We start from the raw sequence: 23,606 nt of genomic DNA on the forward strand, positions 1-23,606 counted from the left end.
TGCAGAGTCAGGAATGTCTGCAGTAGATTGGATGAGACCAGAATGTTGAATTTGTCAGAATCTGTTACTGCTGTAGTGCGACACAGACTGTGAGGATTTACTGAGGTGTTTTCTGAAGTATCGACTGTTGCTGGGTTATAAGCGTTAGTGAGGGTGCACCTTTCAGAGTTCATGGTTGTAAAGGTAACCAGAGAATGAGCAGGGACTTTCATTATGGTGCCATTTTCAATCAAAACCAAAGAGTTGTGCTGCTGTCCTGAACTTCTGTTTGCCTCTCCATTCTTTGCAGCATGACTGAATGGTGGTGTCTTTCTACAATGGTTTGGCTTTGCCTTCCTCAGAGGGAAAGGTTTGAAGAGCCATGGCCACGTAGCTTATGCATGCATAAATGTTCAATGAGGCTCTGGACATTATATAATGAAAGGCAATACTTAATGGGCCACTTCTTGTGAAAGAAATGCTGCTTTACAAGGCTTGAAAAGATGCATGCAGACAAAGTGTTTCATAATACTTTAGTACAGTTTATGCATTTACATCTGTTAGCAAAATGTTCTATTTTAAATTTTGCATCAATCCTGAACAGCTGAGGTAGCCAGCTCAGCCTTCCGTTCTTCTGAGATTGGTAAACTAAGTGCTCAACTCGCTGGGACAACAAAGTGTGGCCTGCATAATTGGGACAGAAAACTGCCCACAGAGTGCTTTAAGCACAATGGGACAATACATAAGCAGTCCAATTGTTTTTTTGCTTTTACTTAGGACAGTATCAGAATCACAGTGTCAAGGGTAGAATAAGTAGCTTCCCTAACTAGTGTTATTGCTAAAGTTAGCCAAGCAATATTCTAAACATATAGCTGGTTCTTTACCATGTTTAAGCTTTTACTGGAACACGCTAGTCTTCTGCAAAAATATATCATTTTTAAAAATGCAGTTCATGATCCTGTTACAGAAATTGTTTTTACAATGTCCACCCACATGTTCTTAAGGAATAAAACAATGAACCTGTGATCTATGCATACCTTCTCCCCTGTGTTTTTTGGGATTACTCGATCCATCTCTTTATCACACTTGTTACCCAAAAGAATTATTTCTACATTTTCTTCTGCTTTCTGTGAAAAAAACAAACATTAATATATATCATTACAGTGAAATGCAAGAAGCAGCAATCAAGGTTAGGGATATGTCACCAGTTTCATTCAGAATCCAATTTCAGGCTTTGGAATGGATCATAATCTGGTCTGGAATGATCCATGCCCCATCCAATTTGATTAGTGACCCGGATCCAAGTTAGTTTACAAGCCTGCCATTGACTAATGTTGAAAAACTACAGCATTTTTGGTTTTGCACTGATTTTTCATGAAATTCCGATATATAATAGATACAAAAAGGTGTAGTAAACCTGTCAGATTTCACACAGCTAGCTTCTGCATGTTAAATTTGCTGTAATAAAAAAAGTCCAGAGCAATTTGTACTCTGTTTGGTTCAATTTGTGCTGGTTCTGCTCCTTGACAAGCCCAGGGCAAAATCTACAAAACAGACTGAGATCTAACAAAGTCATGCATATCAAGGAGCTAGCAGTAAAGGTTAGCAGTTAAAAGGTTAAAGGTTAAAGGTTCCCCTTGACAATTTTTGTACAGTCGTGTTTGACTCTAGTGGGCGGTGCTCATCCCATTTTCCAAGCCATAGAGCCAGCATTTTGTCTGAAGACAATCTTCCATGGTCACATGGCCAGTGCGACTTAGACACGGAACACCGTTACCTTCCCACCGAGGTGGTCCCTATTAATCTACTCGCATTTGCATGCTTTCGAACCGCTAGGTTGGCGGGAGCTGGGACAAAGTGACGGGCACTCCCTCCGTCGCGTGGATTCGATCTTACGACTGCTTGGTCTTCTGACCCTGCAGCACAGGCTTCTGCGGTTTAGCCCGCAGCGCCACCACATCCCACCAAGGTTAGCAGTAAGGGATGCAAAATCTGAGTCCTCTAGAGGAAAAAAATATATAGTATAAATATTTTAAATAAATATATAATAATAAATACAAGGTAGGAAGCCAGGCTCGGCAGCTATAAAAAGATGTTGTCTCCAACAAATTCCGAGCTTGAAGTTTATATTGGAACAAATAATCCTGAATCAGATTCTGGCATTTACAAGTTTGTGCATACTAGAAGCGGAGTGACAGCTAACACATTGAATCCCGAGAACCATGATCATTCATGGAATGGGGTTTTTCCATCCTTAGGATGCTTTGGAAAGCTGGGGGGGTATTTGAAATTACAACATATATCACTCTCAGTGGAGTGAGTAGATACAGACAGAGAGAGTAAGCAGAAACTTCATGTAACACTGGTTCCATACTTTTAGCACAAGGCATTTTAGAACCAATCAATTTAATAACTTAAAAATTGAATTGATCATCATGTCCAATTCCAAGAGAACAAATAATGTCCACACTCATAACCACAAAATGGCTGCAAATTCTTGGCCAAGAAATGAGTGATTTAAAAAAGAAAGAAAGAAAAGAGAGAGAGAGGTCCAGTCAGAATAGTTTGATTTGGTTTAATCGAGCAACCTTTGGATAAAAACACTGTGAACTTTTACCAAAGAATAAAGCATTAGACCATCACACACAAAAAAAGGACCAAAAGGAACAAGAACTTTATTCATGAAAAATCAGTAGAATTGTTTTTGTTGCTAGTCTACATCCACACTCATAGCAACACTGCTTTATTTTAGCAGCAGGCAAGACTTACAATTAAGGGCCGTCATTTCATCTTTTTAATCCACTCAACTAATCTCATTTCATAACTGCAGCTGATGTTCAGGATAATGCAGTCTCTAAAATGCAGTAAGCTCATTATAAGAGTACCACGTACAAGTCTGAAATAATGAATCAATCTAACCTGGATTAATAGACCAAAATGCTGGTTGTTTCAGTAGGCACTGGAGCTTTACTCATTAAGGTCAGTGGTTCTCCTACATAAAATTATATTCATAAGTTCCTAAATAGACAAGGAAAACACTTAATCATGTCAGTTTAATTGGATAACACTACCTATTTACATGCTTCCTAAATAGCATTTGACATAAGATTAAAAAGGTAATGCATGCTCTCTAAAAAAACACCTCTCAGGAGGAGCCATTGTTTCACTTTCGGAAAACTAATAGCTGTTCTTCCAAACTAATCACAAAAAGCACAGAAGACAATGATTAAACAAACTTTCCCCATAAAATTGTTTTGATGCATAGTTTTAAGTTTTAAATGTAATCTTAAAATGGTGACTGGCATCTCTTCTTGTGTCATCTCTGCAAATTTCAAACAATTAATGTTAGTCTGAGAAATCTATTGCTGGTTACTTATACAGATCTCTTATGGTCATTATAGAGAACTGCTTGTACAGCTCTGAACATGTTAACAATAACCAGTTCTTAGTTTGGATCCTTTGAGATCTTTGGCCACAAGGAGGAGCAGTTCAATAACATGAACATCAGTACACAAAAAAATTGATTATGTATAGAGTCTCAAATGGATCGGTCAAGAAGCAGAGATATACGAAGGTCCAAACTGTACACAATGTTTTATGCATCTGATTTGGTTTTTATTGATCTAACACTTTACTTTCCTGTAAACCACTACCCAAATATTAAGTGCCTCTTTCTAATATGCAAAGTATTTAAAAGTGTAAACACATTTGTGAGAATGCCTTTGTCTATCAAAGTAATCATTCCCCACAATTCATTTCTGTAAATACATACTAAGCTTCAGAGCAACTTTAGACCACAGATAGATTGAAATGCATCCTTTTAAATCAGATTTATCTATTTAAATTTGTGAGGGAAAAGGACTATCAGAAGTGCACTAAACAACAACAAAGAAGAAGGGGCTTTTAGCGGTGGGGGTAAGCGTGTGCAACCATGTCTTTACAAGTATGTTTGATACTATACCATCCTTCTCTGTGTTAGGTTAAAATGTTTTCATTTGAGCAATATTCTAGTCCTCAGCATGTTTTAGATGCTGCCTTATCACCAATTTTTCAATTTAATTACATATTTTAATGCCTTATTATCACTATGGAGTTCATCGGACGACACATGTGATATAAGGTTTTTAAAAAACAAATAAATGAAAGTTTGCCCTCTTGTAGATGAAATCCAGAGAACAAACTTTTATTTTGAAGTTATTTTCTTGTAGAAAACATATTGTTTGTCTTCTTCAAACCTGCTGTGTTCAGCATTATGAGCACAGAGTATTAAAATGTCTTTCATTTGAAAAGGAAGAATTATATCAGTATTAAAGCCCTAGCATTCTCTCAACTTGCCTTGAGAAGTAATGTTTTCCCCACAACAGAATTTGCAGACCTAGCACATTATTAGCATAATTGGCATACAGTTTTGTTTACATTATTATTTAATATTGCAGTTGCTGGCTAATTACAACTGTGGCTAATACAGATTTATAGAGATGCTGTTGTGCTATGGAGGCATCAACAGCTAATAGGTTAAATACTACCAATTTGGATAGCTTTAAAACAGGGTTTTTAAAAATTCGTGGAGGAAAAGGCTTATAAATGGCTAGTGGCAACTATTCCTGATGGCTATATCAGCCTCTATGATCAGAGACAGGATTCCTCTGTACAGTGGACACTCGACTTACAGATGGCTCAACTTACAGAGTCTTCGAGTTACAGACTTCTCTGACTGCAAAATTTAGGTTCGACTTGCAGCTGGAGAATCGACCTACAAACTAGAAAAAAAAGCTAAAATGGAACAAAAATGGCCAGTTATGGGATTAATCGGTTTTCAATGCATTGTAGGTCAATGGAGACTTGACCTACAGACTTTTCGACCTGCACCCAGTGTTCCAATACGGATTAATTCCGTAAGTAGAGGGTCCACTGTATACCAGTCACTGCAGAGTCTGGAATTGCAACTAATGTGCTGGCATTACTTTTCAAAAGAAAATTATTTCACTGGTTATTATTTGCTATTGGAAAAGTACAAGTAATTCCACTAGGCACAGGCCTACTCTGCTTATGCACTTCCCAAAGACATTTCTTTAGCCTTTGAAGTCATGCAGAGCATCTACAAAGCTAACAGCTGAATCCTATCACATCTATGAGATCCATTTTGATTGTATCCATAGGATATCACCATATCTGAATGTAGCTTTACATTAACAAACTGCAACTAGTTCCTTAAAAAGATTAACCCATGTATCCAAAAAAGTAACAATTCAAATGTTCTTAAAATGACTCTGTGTGGCAAAACTTTTTAGACAACATGTTTTCTGAATAGTTTTTATCCCAGAGCTATAATTGCACTTAATAATGAGGTTAAAGACCACCAGTAGTGAATAGTTAGTTGGACTGTGTTACTTGGCCTGCGGTGTAGACGTTTGTATTTTTAGTGTGGACTTTTAGTGGGTGGGGAGTGTTGGGGGATTTTTTAGTGGGTGGGGAGTGTTTGGAGAATTTTATGTGTGTGCATGTGTCTGGTCTCTTGGTGTCTGTGAATTTCATTGTATGGGTATACTGTGTATATATTTACAAAGACAAGAAACAAACAAACAAACAAACTTTATTTGCTGCATGCTAACATATCTGGAATGATTTGTTTCAACCAACATGTAATTAGGAAAATTACAGGGATTATATAATTAGTTTTATAAGAGGTTGCACAACCATATGCACCACGTGGTGCCCAACTGTTTGACCAATCATTCGCACAATCCTGTAACCCTCTAGTTGTGTTATGATGGAGTTAGGTCAAACACTTTGTTGAACAGAACCTGAGATGAAGGTGATCCTGGAAGGAAAAGCTGCATTTCCAGGACTGCCAGCCCAGGAATGACCGAACAGAAGAGAGACAGACTAAGAATATTGCCCAGCCATATCACATCCATTCCTCGCTGTGGAAAGGCACAGCATTCTGCATGAGAAACAGGAATAAGCAAGGAGGAGCAGACTGTGGAAAAGTTGCGGTGGGCTCAATATTAGAAGCCGAGTGTGCAAAAAAAGCGACTTTGCTCTGATTGAGCTTAAGTGACAAGTGAAGGAATTCAAAGGTTCCTGTGAATGCAGTAGACAATTAGTATGCAGATAGAGTTTTATAAGCTTACCTCATGTATATCTTTCATCCAATGTGCAATTCCCTGAAAACTCTCTGGGTTTGTGATATCATAGACAAGAACAAATCCATGAGCTCCACGGAAAAAGCTAGTAGTAAAGGTATGGAATCGTTCTTGACCAGCAGTGTCCCTAAAACACAAGGCAAGGATTAGCTGCACTGACTGGTTGATAGAGTAAGTTACTTCTAGTACCATCCTAAGACACTGCTTCCTTCTAATATCCCCAGGCCATCACATCTTCCTAAAATTACCCTTTACCTACTTCAATTGGTAACCCAGCCTATTTATCATCTGCTATTACTGGTGCAAGGACGTGGTGGCACTGTGGGCTAAACCGCAGAAGCCTGTCCTGCAGGGTCAGAAGATCAGCAGTCATAAGATCGAATCCATGCCACGGAGTGAGCGCCAGTCACTTGTCCCAGCTCCCGCCAACCTAGCGGTTCGAAAGCATGCAAATGCGAGTAGATAAATAGGGACCACCTCGGTGGCAAGGTAACAGCATTTCGTGTCTAAGTCGCACTGGCCATGTGACCACGGAAGATTGTCTTTGGACAAAACGCTGGCTCTATGGCTTGGAAACGGGGATGAGCACCGCCCCCTAGAGTCGAATACGACTGGACAAAAATTGTCAAAGGGAACCTTTACCTTTATTACTGGTGCTATAAAATAGAAGTTTAGCCACACAGAGACTTTAAGAAACAATAACATTAAATAACGAAGAGAGAAAGGGGATGCTTACCATATTTGAAGTTTCATGGTAGTATCATTTAATGAAATTGTCTTAACTTTGAAATCAATGCCTAAAGAAAAATAAAACTATTATTAGTTTCCTGGTGAAACAAACACAACATTGTAAAAAATTCCACATTATCTGTATTTCTGTCTGAACTTTGTCAAGCACAGTAATCAGTAAAAGGAAAAGTTCATACAAAGAGAATCCCTCATAACTATTCTCCACTAATCAAACTCTACTAATCACTCTTTCTGCTCACTATATGGAAGGGATTTTCAACTCTTCTTAAGCAAAATATTACTGGATTTAGTCTTTAACCATCCTATTATCTCTGGGAGGACACACCAGAGGCCAAAGTTTTGCTCTTGCTGGAGGCTGGAGACAGAGAGATAGATCAATGGTCAAAGAGAAAATGCAACTCTGGACATTCATTCCCAACCCTGAGGAAACTTTTGTGGCCCCTAGTGATCAAACATCAGCAGACACAAAGGGGGGATGGGTAATGGTAGCATGTACCACTGATAAGATTGGGAAAGGCTTTGAACCAAGAATCCAATCTCTTCCTGATCCCCAAACATGTGTATTGCAGTCCTGGTCCTAGTGCACACAGTTTCTAAAAATGTAAAAAGATCAATCCTCATTTGTTTTCCTAGACTGCAGAGAGGAGAGGAGAGGAGAGGAGAGGAGAGGAGAGGAGATCATGCTCCCTCCACAGGCTGGATTCCACACTGGTATGAGGAAATGCTCAGCACTGAATATATTCTTCTGGGTTCAACAGTTTATGAAATCTCAATGAAGTCTCCAAGGGGCAGACACAAAACAAATGGAAACAAAACATATAATTGGATTTATCTTATGAAATTAGAAAACAGGTGTGATGATTATTATTAAAGCAAAACAGATATGCCACGTGATCTATAAACAGCATTTGAAAAACACAACCTGGTCAATTTGATGCTTTTTATATCTTTTGTGCAGTGGCTAAAGAGCGATCTGAAAGGGGCATGACACGTAGCAGGGCACAGGGAAGTCATTTTCAAAGCACAGAGTTGGAAAAGCTTTAGAAGTAATAACGCAACTGGGATTTCCAGTCCTACAGAAAAACATTTTATATTTGACATAAATTTTAATAATAAATTGACATGTGCATTTTTATTTATAAAAAGACAAAGAATGCTGAATCAGACAAAAATTTAATCTAAATTAAAATAAGGCATATTGACTTCTTAAATCAACTTTACATTTATTGACCTAAAAGGTCAATGAATGTTAGTGAAAAACAGAAGTCAATAAGTGTTGCATGCATGAGTTGCTCAGAGCTTTATATAAAATTTCAAACAAATTTTGCAAGTGGACATGTCTGGAGAAAGGGGGGAAGGAGAGAGATGCAGGAAGCAAAACCCATTATAGTGCTGATAATATTAAACCACAGAATCCTAATAAGAAAGCTAAGATTGATTACTAGCCAGATCAATGTGATTTGATCCTATAGTATGTGTCTACACTTTTATTATGGCTCCTTCATATTATTTTGACTATGCCACACAACATTACACATACTATTCAAAGCAACATTTGCACATGTACAAAATAACTTTCATCTTAGTGGCTTTATGACTCATACGTCCTGCACAGAGTAGTCTGGAAGCTTCTAGAGCTGAGCTAGGCTGCTTTAGTAGGAGCCCCACACTCATGCTGTGTACGAAGCAGCAGGTCTCTCATCTTTCCCCTCAGCTCCTTTGATCCATCACAGTGTTTGCTAACTCTTGTTTCTCTCAGTTCCATTTTGTGACCTATAGGACTGTGGCGATTTCCTCTGAAACCCCTATTCCCCCAGGTCTTCATGAGGTTCTCGCTCTTCTTCTTTCTTTGCTGCCACCAGGTATTACTGCTTTAATACCATTTAATCATCGAGACATGTGTGCTTTTAAAACTTAAGTCATGTATTAGATCAGGGAAGTTAATATATGATTAATAGGTAGATCACAGGTTGCTAATCACTTGTATTTGAATCAAAACTGCTATAACTTTAAACCTCTTTTAACTCTAATCCATTCATTGTTCTCACAGATCTCTAACTCACTCTTAGTTCACTTTTAAGTTTCACACAGTCTCTCTCTACCAGAATCTCTCCTCATACTCCATACACCAGCCTTTATATCCAGCCCTACCCCCCCCCTTGGCTCCACCTTCCATCCTCTCATTGGCTCCTTCTGCACTGTTCAGCTGTGATGGGCAGGTGAGGGCAGGGCTGTTCGCTAGAAGGGCCCTTTTCAAAGAATTATACTGAATGTGGAACTAAAACCCCATAAACCAACAGGCAGTCTCAGTGCCTTTTCTGCTTGTGGTTAAAAAGTGCTGCCACTGTCAAAACCCCTCTAAGCCAGCTCTCAAGATCAGGGAACTTTGCCTCAAAGCTTCCACCAAGGAAAAGATATTCCAGGCTTTTGAGTATGTGACCCAAACACATGCTCCTCCACTCTCTGACATCTGTTTCAAGGTCTCTTCCCTCCATAGAATAACTATGGTATTGCCCTGCCCACTGGTATCACCTAGCACTCCACTGCTTCCCTCCAGATGAGAGGAACCTGGCATCAAGACCAGGCCATTAATAAATCTGGTACCCCTGTCGGCCCCATGCAGAACTGGAAGGCTTCCCAATCTCTCTGCGAGAAAAGTTCAAGGATAAAGATGACAGTCACATCAACTTCTCATTTCAGTCCACCCCCCTCTGCTAGGCTGCAATAAGCATTTCTCATCTCCATATTGGCAGGCACGACAGCTTCCTCTCTCTCACAGATAGAGACAGTCATCCTGACCATTTCAGCTTTCATCTGCCACATCTGTCTTCCAGAGAGTCCAGACACCTTCAATAGTGATGCCAGTCCTTCTTCCATGACTCTAGGTTTCCCACCAATCCTGCCATACTTTTTGTCAGGGCATGACATATTGAGGCTTTACTTGATCTCATGGTTGCTACCACAGAACTGCTCTCAGACTCCTGCCTCTGCATTCACCCCTTCCAGTGGTACTTTCTAGGGAAAGGACTTTCGGGTTTTTGGATTCCACTACCAGAATATGCCAAGAATTCTCTAGGCAGAATTTTGTGAGTAGTCTACAGACCAGGTTTTCCTACCTCTATGGGTGCCTCTGGTGGCTTGGTTCTTTTTTCATAAAACAAGTAAACTGTCCAGGTGTTCTCTGGAAGACATAAGGCTTCCTGGGAGTGGTAGTCCTTCAGAGATACCCTCTAAAGCAGTGGTTCTTAACCTTGGGTTACTCAGGTGTTTTTGAACTGCAACTCCCAGAAACCCCAGCCAGCACAGCTGGTGGTGAAGGCTTCTGGGAGTTGCAGTCCAAAAACACCTGAACAACCCAAGGTTAAGAACCACTGCTCTAAAGAACCTAATGGGCAATGAGACTATCCCTCCCTAAATGGGATTCCAAGGGCCACCAAATCCAAACGGTTACTCCCGGAGCTTGGTGTCTTTGCGAATTCTATTAAGCCAAGTCTCAAGCAATAATAATAAATGAACAGTTTCTTGGAGGAAAGGGCAACAGGTTTATTCAGGTAGAACAAGTGTACATGCGGGTGTCCAGTAGGATGGGATCCTGAGTTCAACAGGTTTCAAGTTTTTATACAGTTCTTAAAACAGAAAAAAAGTATGCAGCAGTTGATTGGTCTCTGAGAAATATATGCTAATCGATTAGAATTTTTCGCATTTCAGCAAAGCAGTTACCCATGCGCAGAACAGCTTATCACTAAGGAATATTGACTCTTCCTTGTAAGATACTTCATTTGATTCTCTGTAGCAGTTTCTTCCTCCTTACAGAGCCCTTGCAAAAACAGGAAATCCACAGCTAAACCATCCCTGATAGATGGCCATTTGGCCTTTGTTTAAAAACTTCCAAATGAAAGAGCATCCACCACCTCTCCTATCATGGATATATCATAAAAGTCTTTCTTGTTCCATTGTTGTGGACAAGGTTTTTCATAAATGCCCTGTGTGTGTAGTGTTGCAATGTCATGTGCTTATCTCTTGTTACGGCATGTGTGTGCAGAGAGAATAAGAAAGTACTTGTTGGTATGTGCATGGATGTGTGATAGATACATTAAGCATATGTGACGGAGACAGCAGAATGGAAGAAAATGTTCTTCTCTCCTATGCAGCCAGAGCAACCACAAGGCCAAGGTTTTTATGTTCTGGCTCCAAATGATTTCTGTAAGCTGGCTGCTTCCTCTTTCAGTGAGCTCTTTAAATCCAATCTTGGCACATGTATCTATGTCACTGAGTCACAAAGGTGTGCCTTTGGCTACACTGCTCCACATATATAAGTCACATCTGGGTCTGAAACAGAACCTGGCCAAATTCACAGGTCTCACTGAGAAATGTATTTTGCTTTAAGTAAAGCATTAAGGAATTGTGAGGGGATAAAACAGACATGAAAAAAGACCCCCCTTCTGGCTTGAGGCCCCTCGTTCTTGATGTATGACTCTTTCCAACAACACACTTCTTAAAAAAAACTAGTGAATTTAAAGGTCTGTGTTGTTGTTCAGTTTCATCCAATGAGGCATGGTATGAATGCTGGGAACCCTGTGCTGACATATGTGTGTCCACAGAACTGTATTCTCCTAAAAACAGGCAGTTGGAAGAAAGAGAATCTGAAGTCAATAAGAATTCTAAAATCAAGGAACAAGTATACGCGGCTTCTAATCTGTGGGCAGGATTGCAGCAAGTCTCTGGCAACAGATTGCTTATGTCCATGTGATAATGAAAATCCATGCTGATTTCTGAAGTAGCTGAAAGAATAGTTATAAGTTGCCATTATCTGAAAATTGTAGAAAATAAATCCAGTTTAAGAACAAATTCCAGTTTTGCCACAAATTCTGCTGAAACAACTTTCATTTTTAAGGCAGACAATACATGAACCATGCTAAAGTTGAGCTGATCCTGGTCACCTTTGCTAGACGTCTGTCTGACAGCTATAAGTTGACATTCTTGGTCCACATGGAAGAAATGAGGGCTATCCATGAACTAAAATATATAATATCTGTTTTTCAAACTTTTTTAGCACAGATGTGAGGTGTTCTCTCATAGACCTGCTCTCACCGCTCCAAAAATTATACTTCAGCTCTGTTTCAATGTTTTTGTGCATACTGTATTTTGCACACAATACCCACAGCACTATTGTGAAATTCACTGCAACAAAAATGTAATAGAACTATTTCAGAATTTATTTGGTGAGGCATCTCCATGTTCACTTGGACATGCAAATCTTTTTCCCCATAAACTTTTCCTCTGGTGTTCAATGAGGTGCCATTGTTTAAACAAAAACAGTTATTCTTTATAGTCTGCTATTCTCAATGTGATGAGTCTGCCTTATGATCCGTATAAGTTTAATTAGAAAACTATAGCTGCTTATAATTCACAAAAACTGCATAATTGAAGAGGAAGAAGGGCAACCATCCCTGAGAGTTTAAATGCTGAATAAAGTGCTTTCAATGAAAATTTACTGTGAATGCATTTTTTATTTTTTAAGAAAAGCAAATCTTGAACAACTAAATGCTACCCTCTACAGCTGTAATCTTCCCAGTATCTCTAGCAAAGTAGCAAGATGAGCGATAATTTCAGGGTTGTGAGCAAGATCTGAAGTACCAAAATTATGGGACACAAACACAGAAGCACAGAGCAATGGCATTTTCATTATACCGTCCTTGTCACTGTGTGGTTCCTTGTCTATGAACAAAATACAAGGGATTCCCATTTGATTCAAAAGAAAGACTTGATAGGAACAGGGTGGGAACATGGAGCAGGAAAAAGAACTAGTGGGCCTGCTCCCAAAAAAACAGCTTTTGGATTGGATGGGCATTCTTTTGTTGTGTGTTTTGTTTACTTTATTCACAAAGGTTGCACAATTGCAAGATACCCTTGAGGCTGCAGGAGCAAACAGATTTATATCTAGGGGAAAACTGAGGGTTTACTAACTAGGAACATCTAATTCCTATTCAGTCTTCAATAGTTTCCATATACTGTATATGAACTGTAAAGCAAAAAATCCAGCCAGGTTCAGGCTGACATGAGACAGGTAACAATCTCTCTTCCCCAGGGAAGCAGCAATGTGCTAAATACAATTGCCTAACTAACTGCCTCACTTGCTAACTACTCTTTCCTTGCCAAGACTGGCAGCCACCACAGTACTAGAGAGTATTTCCTTGCTATGCAAAGTTAAGAGCAGGTTATGATTACAACATGTCTTACATGGTTACCTGCAAGAAAAAACAAGAGGGGAAATTATGCAGCCACCACAGACTATGTTTCCCTGATACAGAAATCGTTTCGTTTATTATTATACAGTCATAGACCCGAAAATACAAAAATAAAAACATTACATAAGATATACAGAATAAGTAAGTTGTTAAAAAATATCAGCAGTATAAAACTTGAGTCATGTGGATGAATATAACATTTTACGAATTCTTAAAACTGAGAATAAAAATTTACTGTGTTATCAATTGGTTCTCTCCAGACAGCAGAAGCTTCAGGTAGTCTGTGGGAGGTATACTAGTACATTTACACATTATTGGGTAGCGGTAATGGATACGTTCAGACCAATATAAGCTACATTCTAGAATGGTTTGTGCCAAGGACTCAACTGTTTGTTCCCCACAGGGGCATATCCTTTCTCCATAAGAAATGTTATTAAAGTGCCCCTTTAACAAGGCTGAGGGAAAGAAATTAAACCTACCCCTTGAGAAGACAAAACGATACCTTGGTGCTGTGATTCAGTATAGATAAGTTGCTAACTTGGGGAAAGTTAAAATTTAAACCAAAGTACATTTTTAGCAGGTCCTGTCTGCATATGCTGAATACTGGAGATCTATGTCTTTAATGCGTTGCACAAGCATTGACTTGGTACTACCACAAGGCTGACTCAGAAAGAAGTCCATAGAGAAGCCTAAAAGATGTAATTTGTCAGTAAATCCCTTATGCCATGAGCTGGCAAAGACATCTTTTTGTAAATAGTATAAATACCCACTGGTTGTGGGAGCATATACCACCTTCAACCAGAATCAGAATGGACACAAGCAAGCTTGATATGACACCGATTGAAGGCCAGCCTCCAAACGCAAGTCAGCTGAAGAGACGCATCTTGGCATGGCGAATAGCAGTCGCAGCGAGTTTTACAGAACACTTTCAACTGAGGGATTGAAACCATTTATCCAAATCGCAACACCATAAAGGAGCCGTGCAAGAATTTTGTACTTAAGTATCTGTAGAGCAGCAGGGATGAACTGCCCACCCTGGACATAGTGGTATCGTCTAAGAACTTTGCTTATATTATTAGCCACTTGCACTGCTGCTTGTCTAGGGTGAGACCAGGAGAGGGTACGTGAGAAGACAATTCCCAAGTATTTAAATCTTTTAACTTGCTCTATATGCTGGCCCTCAATAACCCATTCTTTAACTTTACTATGCCTAGAGAAAACCATTATTTTGGTTTTCTCAAAATTAATTGTTAATAGGTTGTTCCTGCAGTAACTCATAAATGCACGTGAACAGCAATGAAGTGGGAGGAAACAACACCAGACAAATCCCAGTGCTGATACGAGACAGATATGCAACAGCTAAGAAAAGAAGGGGAATCTATAAGAGACCATTATTTTGCTAACTACAGAGCAAATCTGTAGACCCGCCTGGAACTTTATGTACTGACCAAATAGTCATTGCAAAGAGCCAGAGTGCTTAAACACCAGCACCATGAAACCTAGATGGATGCCCCAGATAACCCACTTGCATGGAAATGTTGTCGTATACCCAGATGTTAAGATTGAGGCCCAAAAGACAGCCCCCACTCCAAGGACCTGCTTATTGAAAATTCTTTCATGGAACATAGCTGGTTGGGCCTTCAGACAGAGTGACCCAGGAATACTGGATTTTTTAAGATTACATGATATAATTGCAGTACAGGAAACCTGGAGCATTGATAATATTAGTTTGAATGGCTATCTGGTACTTAACAGCTGTAATGTTCTCTACTGCTTTGGAGGCTAGGGTCAAATGGCTGCCACCTTGTGACAAAATTGCTATGGCCGCCTTACTTGTTATCAGGTCAAGCGCTTATTTGATTATCAATGCCTATATTCCTTTGTTGTCTTCCAAAAATCAAATAACTCAAATGTGGAACCAATTGGAACTTTATATTACAATCTTAGAATCCATAGCCCCCAATGCATATGTGATCCTTGTGGGAGACCTGAGTGCAAGAACTGGATCAAACAATGACATTCTTTACTTTTCCAATGTCTGGGGTACAGACTCTGTAGAGAACCACACCTCTGATGATGATACAGGAATCAAATCTTGGGCTGTTATTTCCTGCTATCAAACTCTGCGGAATCTCCCCCTCTCTGCTATGAAAGAAAAAGAGATTAAAAGCATCAACTACCTTATTCTACTTTTAAATTTACAATAGGCAACATGTACGACACTTTAGCAGTAACACTGATCCTGACACCATGCTGACGTGAGCACAGCAATCACACCAGCAACTGTTCCAGTCTATAATGTAGATTCTGCAACTTCGTTGTGCATTGCTCTGTAGATGACACACAACAGATATACATGATGCAGATTACCTTTTACATTGGCTGCACGGCAATGCACAACCAATCTGCCGATTTTCACCCCCACACACCCAGTCTTAGCTATGCCTTAGCTGGAAAACAATTTGCAAAAGAGGATTTTAAAGCTAGTCACATAATAGAGCTTTTAAACATCAAGCCTAGCTGAAAAGCCTAGCTCAGTCCGAAGCATGCACAAAGCTGCTGTATCTAAAACCTTGAAGAATTAGCTTTGGATGATATTGCCAACATGATTAGTTTAGAGTATGAAACATTCTGATTTTTATCGACTTTAACACTGAACTGCTTGCTCAGTTATAACTGTTTCAGTTATATTTAATAAAAATGAAGCTTGCTTGTGTTCTTTCCTTTCAAAACCAAATGAACTCATTTTTCAATTTTATTTTGTATTTCCCACAATCTCTTGCTCATGTTCCAACAGAACCAAGAGAAAAGGTAAAGCTATGCAAATAAGAGAAATGGAGCGGAGCAGAGCAGAGGAGTGGAACTAGTCATATCATCAAGGGCAGACGTCCAGGGCCCCACTTAGCAGAATGAGCAGGAGAACCCCCAGACCTAGGCTGCCCTATTTTGAAGTAGGACATGTCACAATGAATCCAGGATCTGCTCCCACTCACAGAAGGGCTCCTCTGCCTGATTTGGGAGGGGGGAGGGAGAGATCCTCTTCGCCTCTAAATGACACTTCATTCCATTCAGTAGAAGTCCCCTAAATATACTACATAGAATTTTCAGGGGACTAGAGGGGCAGCCAGCCATGTGAAGTAGCAGATGGCGGAGCGTGCTTCAACCAGTCCACTTGTACATGACTAAATCTAGATCCTACCCAATATCTAAATGCCTTCTTTTGATCCATCAAATCCACCTTCTGAAATCACCAAACTGGACTACTGGATGAAATTGGCCCAATGCACCAGGTTTGCCTCCCATGTCTTGCACCATTCCAGGACCAACTGCATCCCATCAGTTCTTCTCAGTAGGTGCACATGTGCTGAAAAAAGGAGGCAAACTTCTTCACTCACAATAGCCCAGGTGTATTGTGTAACAAAAGGTGATTTTAGGGGACTACAATGTCATATCTTGATACATGGTTAAACATGACAAACAATTGCTTTTAGAAGGCTGCCTGCTTATTTAATATAGATCATAAAAAGATACATTTTAGCATCATCAGTTTCCCTTTGTGAGTGTTGAAGTGTACCATTCTTTTAATGTTAATTCAAAAAGACATGCTGAATAGAAGCTGATTCACGTTTTTCTATTTGCTGTTTTTAATTCTGACATGGTCTACTTGTGCAAGTCACATAAGAGGAGTGCCAAAATTTCATAGACTTCAGCCACAGGAACTTACATGCTCTTTGAAGCTGCAAAATTTCCCCATGAGATCATGGAAGTTGCTGTGGCTGAGATCCGTGTCCTACTCACATGCTACACTGCTCAGATAAACAGATACAAAGTAATGCATTAATGATCTTTGTGATAACCCCTAATATCAGTAAGCTTCTCCTTGAGAACAAAGTAGTAATAGCCAGTTCACAATAGAAGATAGAACAAAGAAATATGCTTAATTATAAATATTTACTATTGATGTTAAACTGAAGTTTAAAGATATAAGTAAATATTTTCTACTTGCTCAAAGTTTAAAATTCTGGATGTTAACATGTTTAACAGCCTAGAGTTATGACGGCCACAGATATGAGAAATTCATTGCTTCCTCTGCTTTTATTATCATTCTACCTATCTCTGCAATTAACACTTCTATTACCTGTTTGCATAGGCCCTGTGTGAGGTATTCTATGTCCCATTTTCCAGTCTTCCTTTCTTCAATGGTAGGCACCCTTCACATTTCTGTGTACCACTCTTCTACTTTGATCCCATCTCCTCGGTCACCCTTGCTCTGTGTTTCTGCTCTACTCAGTTTCTTAGCACTAGTTTCTCAATCCATTTCTACTTCAGAGCCCTATACAGCCCCACAATCTATATAAGCATGTAGGGCTGGCTCTACCATTTGCCAGATTGAGCAAGCTGTTTCAAGTGGTGGATGCTGGGAAGCAGCAGCAAGATCCTGGAAAACACAGCTGCACAAACCCAAATGAGTCTATTTCCCTACTGTGAAGTGTGTTAAGGTATTGGTCCATTGCCTATATTTAAGATTTAATTGTCACCTATATGAAGTCAATAGATAGAACTGTAGTCTTGTCCTTTCCCCAAGGAAACAATAGGGCTGACTACTGTATAGGGTTGTATAGCCCTGGTTCTATACAAGAGTTATCCTTCCCGTTGCAAATGTTTGTGAATACTATATGACTGAGCCAACCATTATTTTAATTCCAAATATACTTAATAATGTTCTCTTTGGATATCAAGAACATCACTTTGCTAAAAAAATATTGTTTGATAGTTCTCAAAATCACATTCTGAGTCCAAGTCCTGAAAATTCAAGTCTTTTGTACCTGCCCACTACCAGGATGTCATTGATGTCAACATTGTGAATGTTCACTAGGTAAAGGTAAAGGTTCCCCTTGACATTTAGTCCAGTTGTGTCTGACTCTAGGGCACGGTGCTCATCCCTGTCTCCAAGCCATAGAGCCAGTGGTTGTCTGTAGACAGTTTCCATGGTCATGTGGCCAGCGTGACTAGACATGGAATGCCGTTACCTTCCCACTGTTGTGGTTTTTATTTATCTATTTGCATTTGCATGCTTTTGAACTGCTAGGTTGGCAGGAGCTGGGACAAGCGAAGGGAGCTCATTCCATTATGTCGATTCGATATTACGATGGCTGGCCTTCTGACCTTGCAGCACAGAGGCTACTGCAGTTTAACCCGCAGCGTCACCACATCCTTGTGAATGTTCACTACCTGTGTTAATAATGCTATAGTCAGCTTGGGAGCTCATTACTAGGTATTAATATGCAATTATCATATTCTATTTCCCATTCTCCTTGGTTCCACTTCCATTCTCTCACCATATACACTGCATATAAATCTGTACCACAGATATTGCACCCGAAGTAGGACAAGTGGTTCCCAACCTGTTCTTGGACTGCAACTCCCAGAAATGCCCACCAGCATGACTAGTAGAGAAGGTTTCTGGGAGTTGCAGTCCAAGAACACCAGGGTACCCAAGGTTGAAAACCACTGACATAGGGGAACAGAGTGGGGAAAAAGGACAGGCTTCCTATACCTTCAATTGTTGCTTAGAAGAGGGCATTTCAACAGAAGCTGCTTTGATGAGACATAGGAAGAATAAATCAGAGAAAGTGAACATAATTTATCAACCTTTTCTACAATTGTTCCCTAATTAATTGTTGGTATAGTAGTGCCTTGCTTGATGATGTTAATTTGTTCCAGCGAAATCGCTGTAGAGCGAAAACATCGTCAAACGAAATTAAAAAAACCATTGAAACCGTTCAATGTCTTCCAATGGGCTGAATACCTGCTCGTCCAGTGAAGATCCTCCATACAGTGGCCATTTTCTGGTGCCTGTTAAGTGAAAAAGCCTTCCTAAAAACAGCGGGGGGCCATTTTCTTCAGCCGGTGGCCATTTTGAAACCCGACGATCAGCTGTTTGCAGATCGTCATAAAGCGAAAATCGGTTCCCAAAGCAGGGAACCAATCATCGTTAAACGAAAAAATCCCATTTAAACCATCATTTTGCGATTGCAAAAGTGATTGCAAAAACCTAATCATACAGCAATTTCCTCGTTAAGCGAGGCAATCATTAAGCGAGGCACCGCTGTATTCTACAAAAATACTAATTGGAATCTTATATGCCCTCAAAAGTTTTCTTCCACTTCTCCAGTTCTGTAAAACCTACTTGTATCCTTTGAAATTAATTATATTTAGTGAATAGCAAGAAGGCAAAGGAATCAAGTATCTTTAAAATTGGCAGATGTCAAAATTGCTATCTCATGTTACCTCTGATTGTAGTACTGATATTTTCCTTAGACTGTGTCCTGTCCATGATGAAATTATTACATCAAATTTGGCTTGCATGTAAACTGCAATTCTTTATGCTGCTGCAAATTTTCCCCATCTGGGTCAAGCAGTGACATACTGAATCGTTATCTGAGTTCATGAAAAATCATTCAAAGACGGTCCAGGAGATGAGGAAGATAAGTGGTTCTTCAGGCATAAAGTGGATGTATGATCTGGCTGTGTGTTCTCTGAGCCACACCACTCATGCTCTGAGGTAAACATGTACACATGTATGTGAAAACAATGCATTTTTGGTCTACATTATGGAGATCCACTTTATTCTCTACAGGCGTAGTGGTTGGGCTGCTACTTCTGAGATCTAGACTCTAGTTCTGCTGAACCATGACACTCACAGGTTGACCTTGAGTCAGTCACTTTCATTCAGCCTGACCCACCTCACACAGGTCCTGTAAGAAAAAAGAGGAGGAGGAGGAGGAGAGTTGTGTATGCTGCAATGGTGGAAAGTGGAATAGAAACATAATAAATAAAATGTATAGCTTTGATATTTCTTTCCTTCTGTTTTGCTCTTTCACTGAGGTGGTACAAGTTACTTACTATCTTTACAAAGGCACAGACTTGGTTTCAATGTTTCTCTTGCTCTTCTCCCATCACAGAACCGAGTGCCAAGTCTTTCCCATTACCCCTTTTCACAAAGGATAGTTACATTTTCCTTCTTCCCTGATTCCCCGAGGGAAAGACCACTTTCCTTTCAGAATCAATGGTCTGATGGCAACTGCTTTAAACAGTAAACTTCCAGATGGGGTTGACTATAAAGAGCAGAGCTTTATTAGCATATTTACATTAGATTAACAGAGTCTAGCTTTAACTCATCTACCTCTCATAAAGATTCAGACATGTTTATTCAGTTTGATGAATCAAATGGAAATCAGTGGGGCTGAAGGATGCCTACAGCACTACTATACACAGTTTATGTGAATTTTTCATTTGAAATGAAATCATTTTTAAAATAAGTTTCTAGTGCTTATTTTATTCACATTCATAGGCCACGTTTAAAAACAAAGATCCATAGAAATGAAACCCATGGCAACAATACATCAAAGGATTAGGTATACTGTACTTAGTAGGTTGAAATCAAGAAGCACTGCCACACAAACCCACCAATTTACTACTAAAATATGGTTATTACAACGAACACAAAAATGGGAAGCAGTACATTTTTGAAAGTTCTCATCTCTAACGGAATAGCTCAAGATCAGCTTCAATGAAAACGGTAACCATGTTTATTTTCATTTTCATAAATTCACTAACATTTACCTGTTCTCACATTCATTTAATCTGCATCTATTCCAGCTCAGTTATAACTGTCAAGTTTTAGACTGTAATCTCACTCACTATAAGAAATGAAACAATACAAATGAAATGAAACAGAAATGAAACTATACAAAACTACTGCTCAGTGCGATGGTCAGGTACCCACCACCAATACCAAGCTATGTAACAGCAAAACATATACAGGAATCAGATCCAAGGGTATCCAGATGCCAAATCTCTCCCTATATTTACTCCACCAACATGACTGTGCTCTCTAATGTCATTTACAGTATCAAAGCTGCTCATCTCCCAACATTATTCAAAGTATGCCATCCTTTGTTGGTGATTCTGCACAGCACCCTATACAGGGCAAACAGGCCAGTTTGCTCACAAAAAAGTAAGTGGTCCCAATCCTGACATCCAAAGTGTCAACCAGTGAATGGCAGACTGCAGCCTCCCAGAACACTGTCAAATCACTTTCTGATGGCAATTCTGCAGCAAAGGGATTTCAAAATGAGTCTATAAGCCAAAACAGTGAACTAAAATGCATTAAGATGTTTCACTCTATCTACTGTCGGTTTGAATAGGGACAATTGTGTGTGTTTTAATTCAGCCACATAGATTAATCAGCTCCCCAATGCAAGAATTCTGTAGTTATTACCTAACAGCTACTTTAAGAAGGCCACTGTCTATATTCAGGAAAATATTTCATGGATCTTATGAAGTGGAATCCAGCCCTCAAAAACTAATGCTATAAGAAATGCATTCAAGGTGCCACAAGAACTCCCCCCCCCCCATTACATTATTACAATGGCATTGCATTATTAATATCCAAGTAAGAAATTGTTTTTGCAAAGGGATAAGATTGTATATGCAGCTGGGCTCTGCAGGCCTCTTTTTCTGAGACTGTTCTCCAAACTGGAAACACTTCAGAGAATAGCCTTTTTTTGTCTCCTAGCTGGGTTCAAGAAATGAGTGGACAATAATTTCAGCTGGTCATATCTGTGACCCCAGGATTTAACGGTGCAATACTGGAAACATAAAAAAGGGAACAGAAGCAGTTGTTAGGCTACAATGAGACATGTTTCACAGTGCAACCCCGTGAACGTTTGCTTACATGTATACATCACTGTCTTCAGGGGCCTTACTCCCAGGTAAGGCTCAAGTGCCATGAAGCCTCAGTTACAATTACCAAGCAGGGCGGAGGAACTATGTGCTTCTATAGAAGGTATGGCGAAAAAAGAGTGGATAGGGGATATGTTGACCTACGTGTGATCCAACTACGGAGTTAACTTCTCAACAATTGAGCCGCGACATTTTAATGCGCAAAAAAATGCACACTGAGTTCCTCAAGCGGATCAGGAAGTCTTGCAGAAGACTGTGGAGCCCGGAAGATTCTGTATCCGATCCCAGTAAACGACAACGTTCCGGCAAAGAACTAGTTCTCGGATCTGCGGGTTTTTATTCTTATTATGCAAGAAAAGAAAAGAAAGAATTCCCGGGTGGGAAATCCCAGGGCGCGCGCGCCGGTATCTCAAAGGAGGGGGGGGGGGAGAGAGAGTAGCGCTGGAGGGACTTGCTTCTTACCCACCGACGGTTGCGAGGTAGGAAGAGGGCTGCGGCCGTGTGGCTGGGCAAAGCTCTGTGTAGCGCCTCAGGATCGACGTCTTCCCCACGGAGGACTCGCCGGCCATGACTATCTTGGCCAGCAGGGCTTGCTGCGCCTCACCGGCTTCCGGCTGAGCCATGGCCCGGCGGCCAGAGGTGTCTCCAGCGGCCCCGGCTGAATCGAAACTTGCCGGCTTGCCCGCCCGTCTGGAGCCACCTCTTCCCCGGCCGACACGGGGGAGTCAAGGAGGGCCGGCCCGCCCTTCTTCAGCCGGGTTCCTCCCGGGGAGGAAAGGGGCGGCCTTGACCCTCAGCGCGCTAGAAGCTGCTGCCGTTGCGAAGAGGCGCGGTCTTCATTTGGGGGCTGGGGGGGGGCGTCTGTTCCGTTTCTTGAGGTCCTTCTTTTCACTTTAGAGCGTTATTGGGCTTATACGTTCTGCCCTCGGTGGATGGAGCAAGAAACGTCCCTCTTTGTCGCCCCCAACTGGCCAACTCCGGTTGTCCCGCCCCTCCGAGTGCCTTGCTCGGCGCACCACACTTCCTCAGAAATCCAACGGGTGAAGCGACCAGCCGTTCAGCCACTGGCGCGGCGATCTGGAATGGCTGAGGGTGGCCGCTTCTTGAAATGCAGCTGTTACAAAGGCGGAAGCTCTGGGTGGTGGAAGACAAAAGTGCCAACCTTTGACCGGTTCTTTGCCATCTTAACGGGTACCACGTTTCCTTCACACGTTTCAGCAGCCGCATCTTGCAGCTCTTTTTGCTGGTCCTTGGCTGAATCATGATCTAGGCCATGTCCATTTCATCTGTCTCTCCTCGGGGGCCCGCGCCCCGTTATATTTTCAATTTTTTTTTTGCCTTTTTGAGATTTATTCAAGAGGACTAATCCCATTAGCCGGAGTTACTCCAACCTTTCGTTTCTTACTTGATGTGTGCAGCCCATATTTTGTTGAGCAGCCTCGGAGTTCTGTTCCTTGCATGAGGACTAGCTGTTTAGACTTTATAAATACCCCAGTTCCTGCTCCCAAATATAAGCGAACTATATCAAATCTATAAAAAATGTTGTTCAACACATTTGAAGCCTTTGGCTTCGTCTAAATAATCTGAATTTCAACTCCCAGAATCCCTGACCAGCTTGGTCAATGGTGAGGCATTGAGGGAAGTGTAGGTTAAGATATTCAAAGGGTCCAAAGCTCCCCTGTTCTGTTTTACAAGAGAACGTTTAATGCATGAATTTCTTAATGAGTAAGTTGCA

The 23,606-nt window shown here is 40.5% G+C and overlaps 1 protein-coding gene across 2 annotated transcripts in view; it reads right to left on the reverse strand.

Moving 5' to 3' along the window:
• Window positions 1-22,845, reverse strand: part of LOC144589316 (ras-related protein Rab-10-like) — a 50,142-nt gene extending 27,297 nt beyond the window's left edge. For both annotated transcript variants that reach the window (XR_013545370.1, XM_078393693.1), the window contains exons 1-4: window positions 22,338-22,845; window positions 6,862-6,922; window positions 6,114-6,252; window positions 1,017-1,106 (exon numbers count right to left, since the gene is read on the reverse strand). Coding sequence is in view for 1 of the 2 variants with exons in the window: in XM_078393693.1 (XP_078249819.1) it covers window positions 1,017-1,106; window positions 6,114-6,252; window positions 6,862-6,922; window positions 22,338-22,494 (447 nt within the window). In the remaining variant the exon portion in view is untranslated. The remainder of the gene's footprint in view (window positions 1-1,016; window positions 1,107-6,113; window positions 6,253-6,861; window positions 6,923-22,337) is intronic.
• Window positions 22,846-23,606: the final 761 nt, after the last annotated feature.

Source organism: Pogona vitticeps, chromosome 4 (genome assembly GCF_051106095.1).
Source record: "Pogona vitticeps strain Pit_001003342236 chromosome 4, PviZW2.1, whole genome shotgun sequence".
Lineage (NCBI taxonomy): Eukaryota > Metazoa > Chordata > Lepidosauria > Squamata > Agamidae > Pogona > Pogona vitticeps.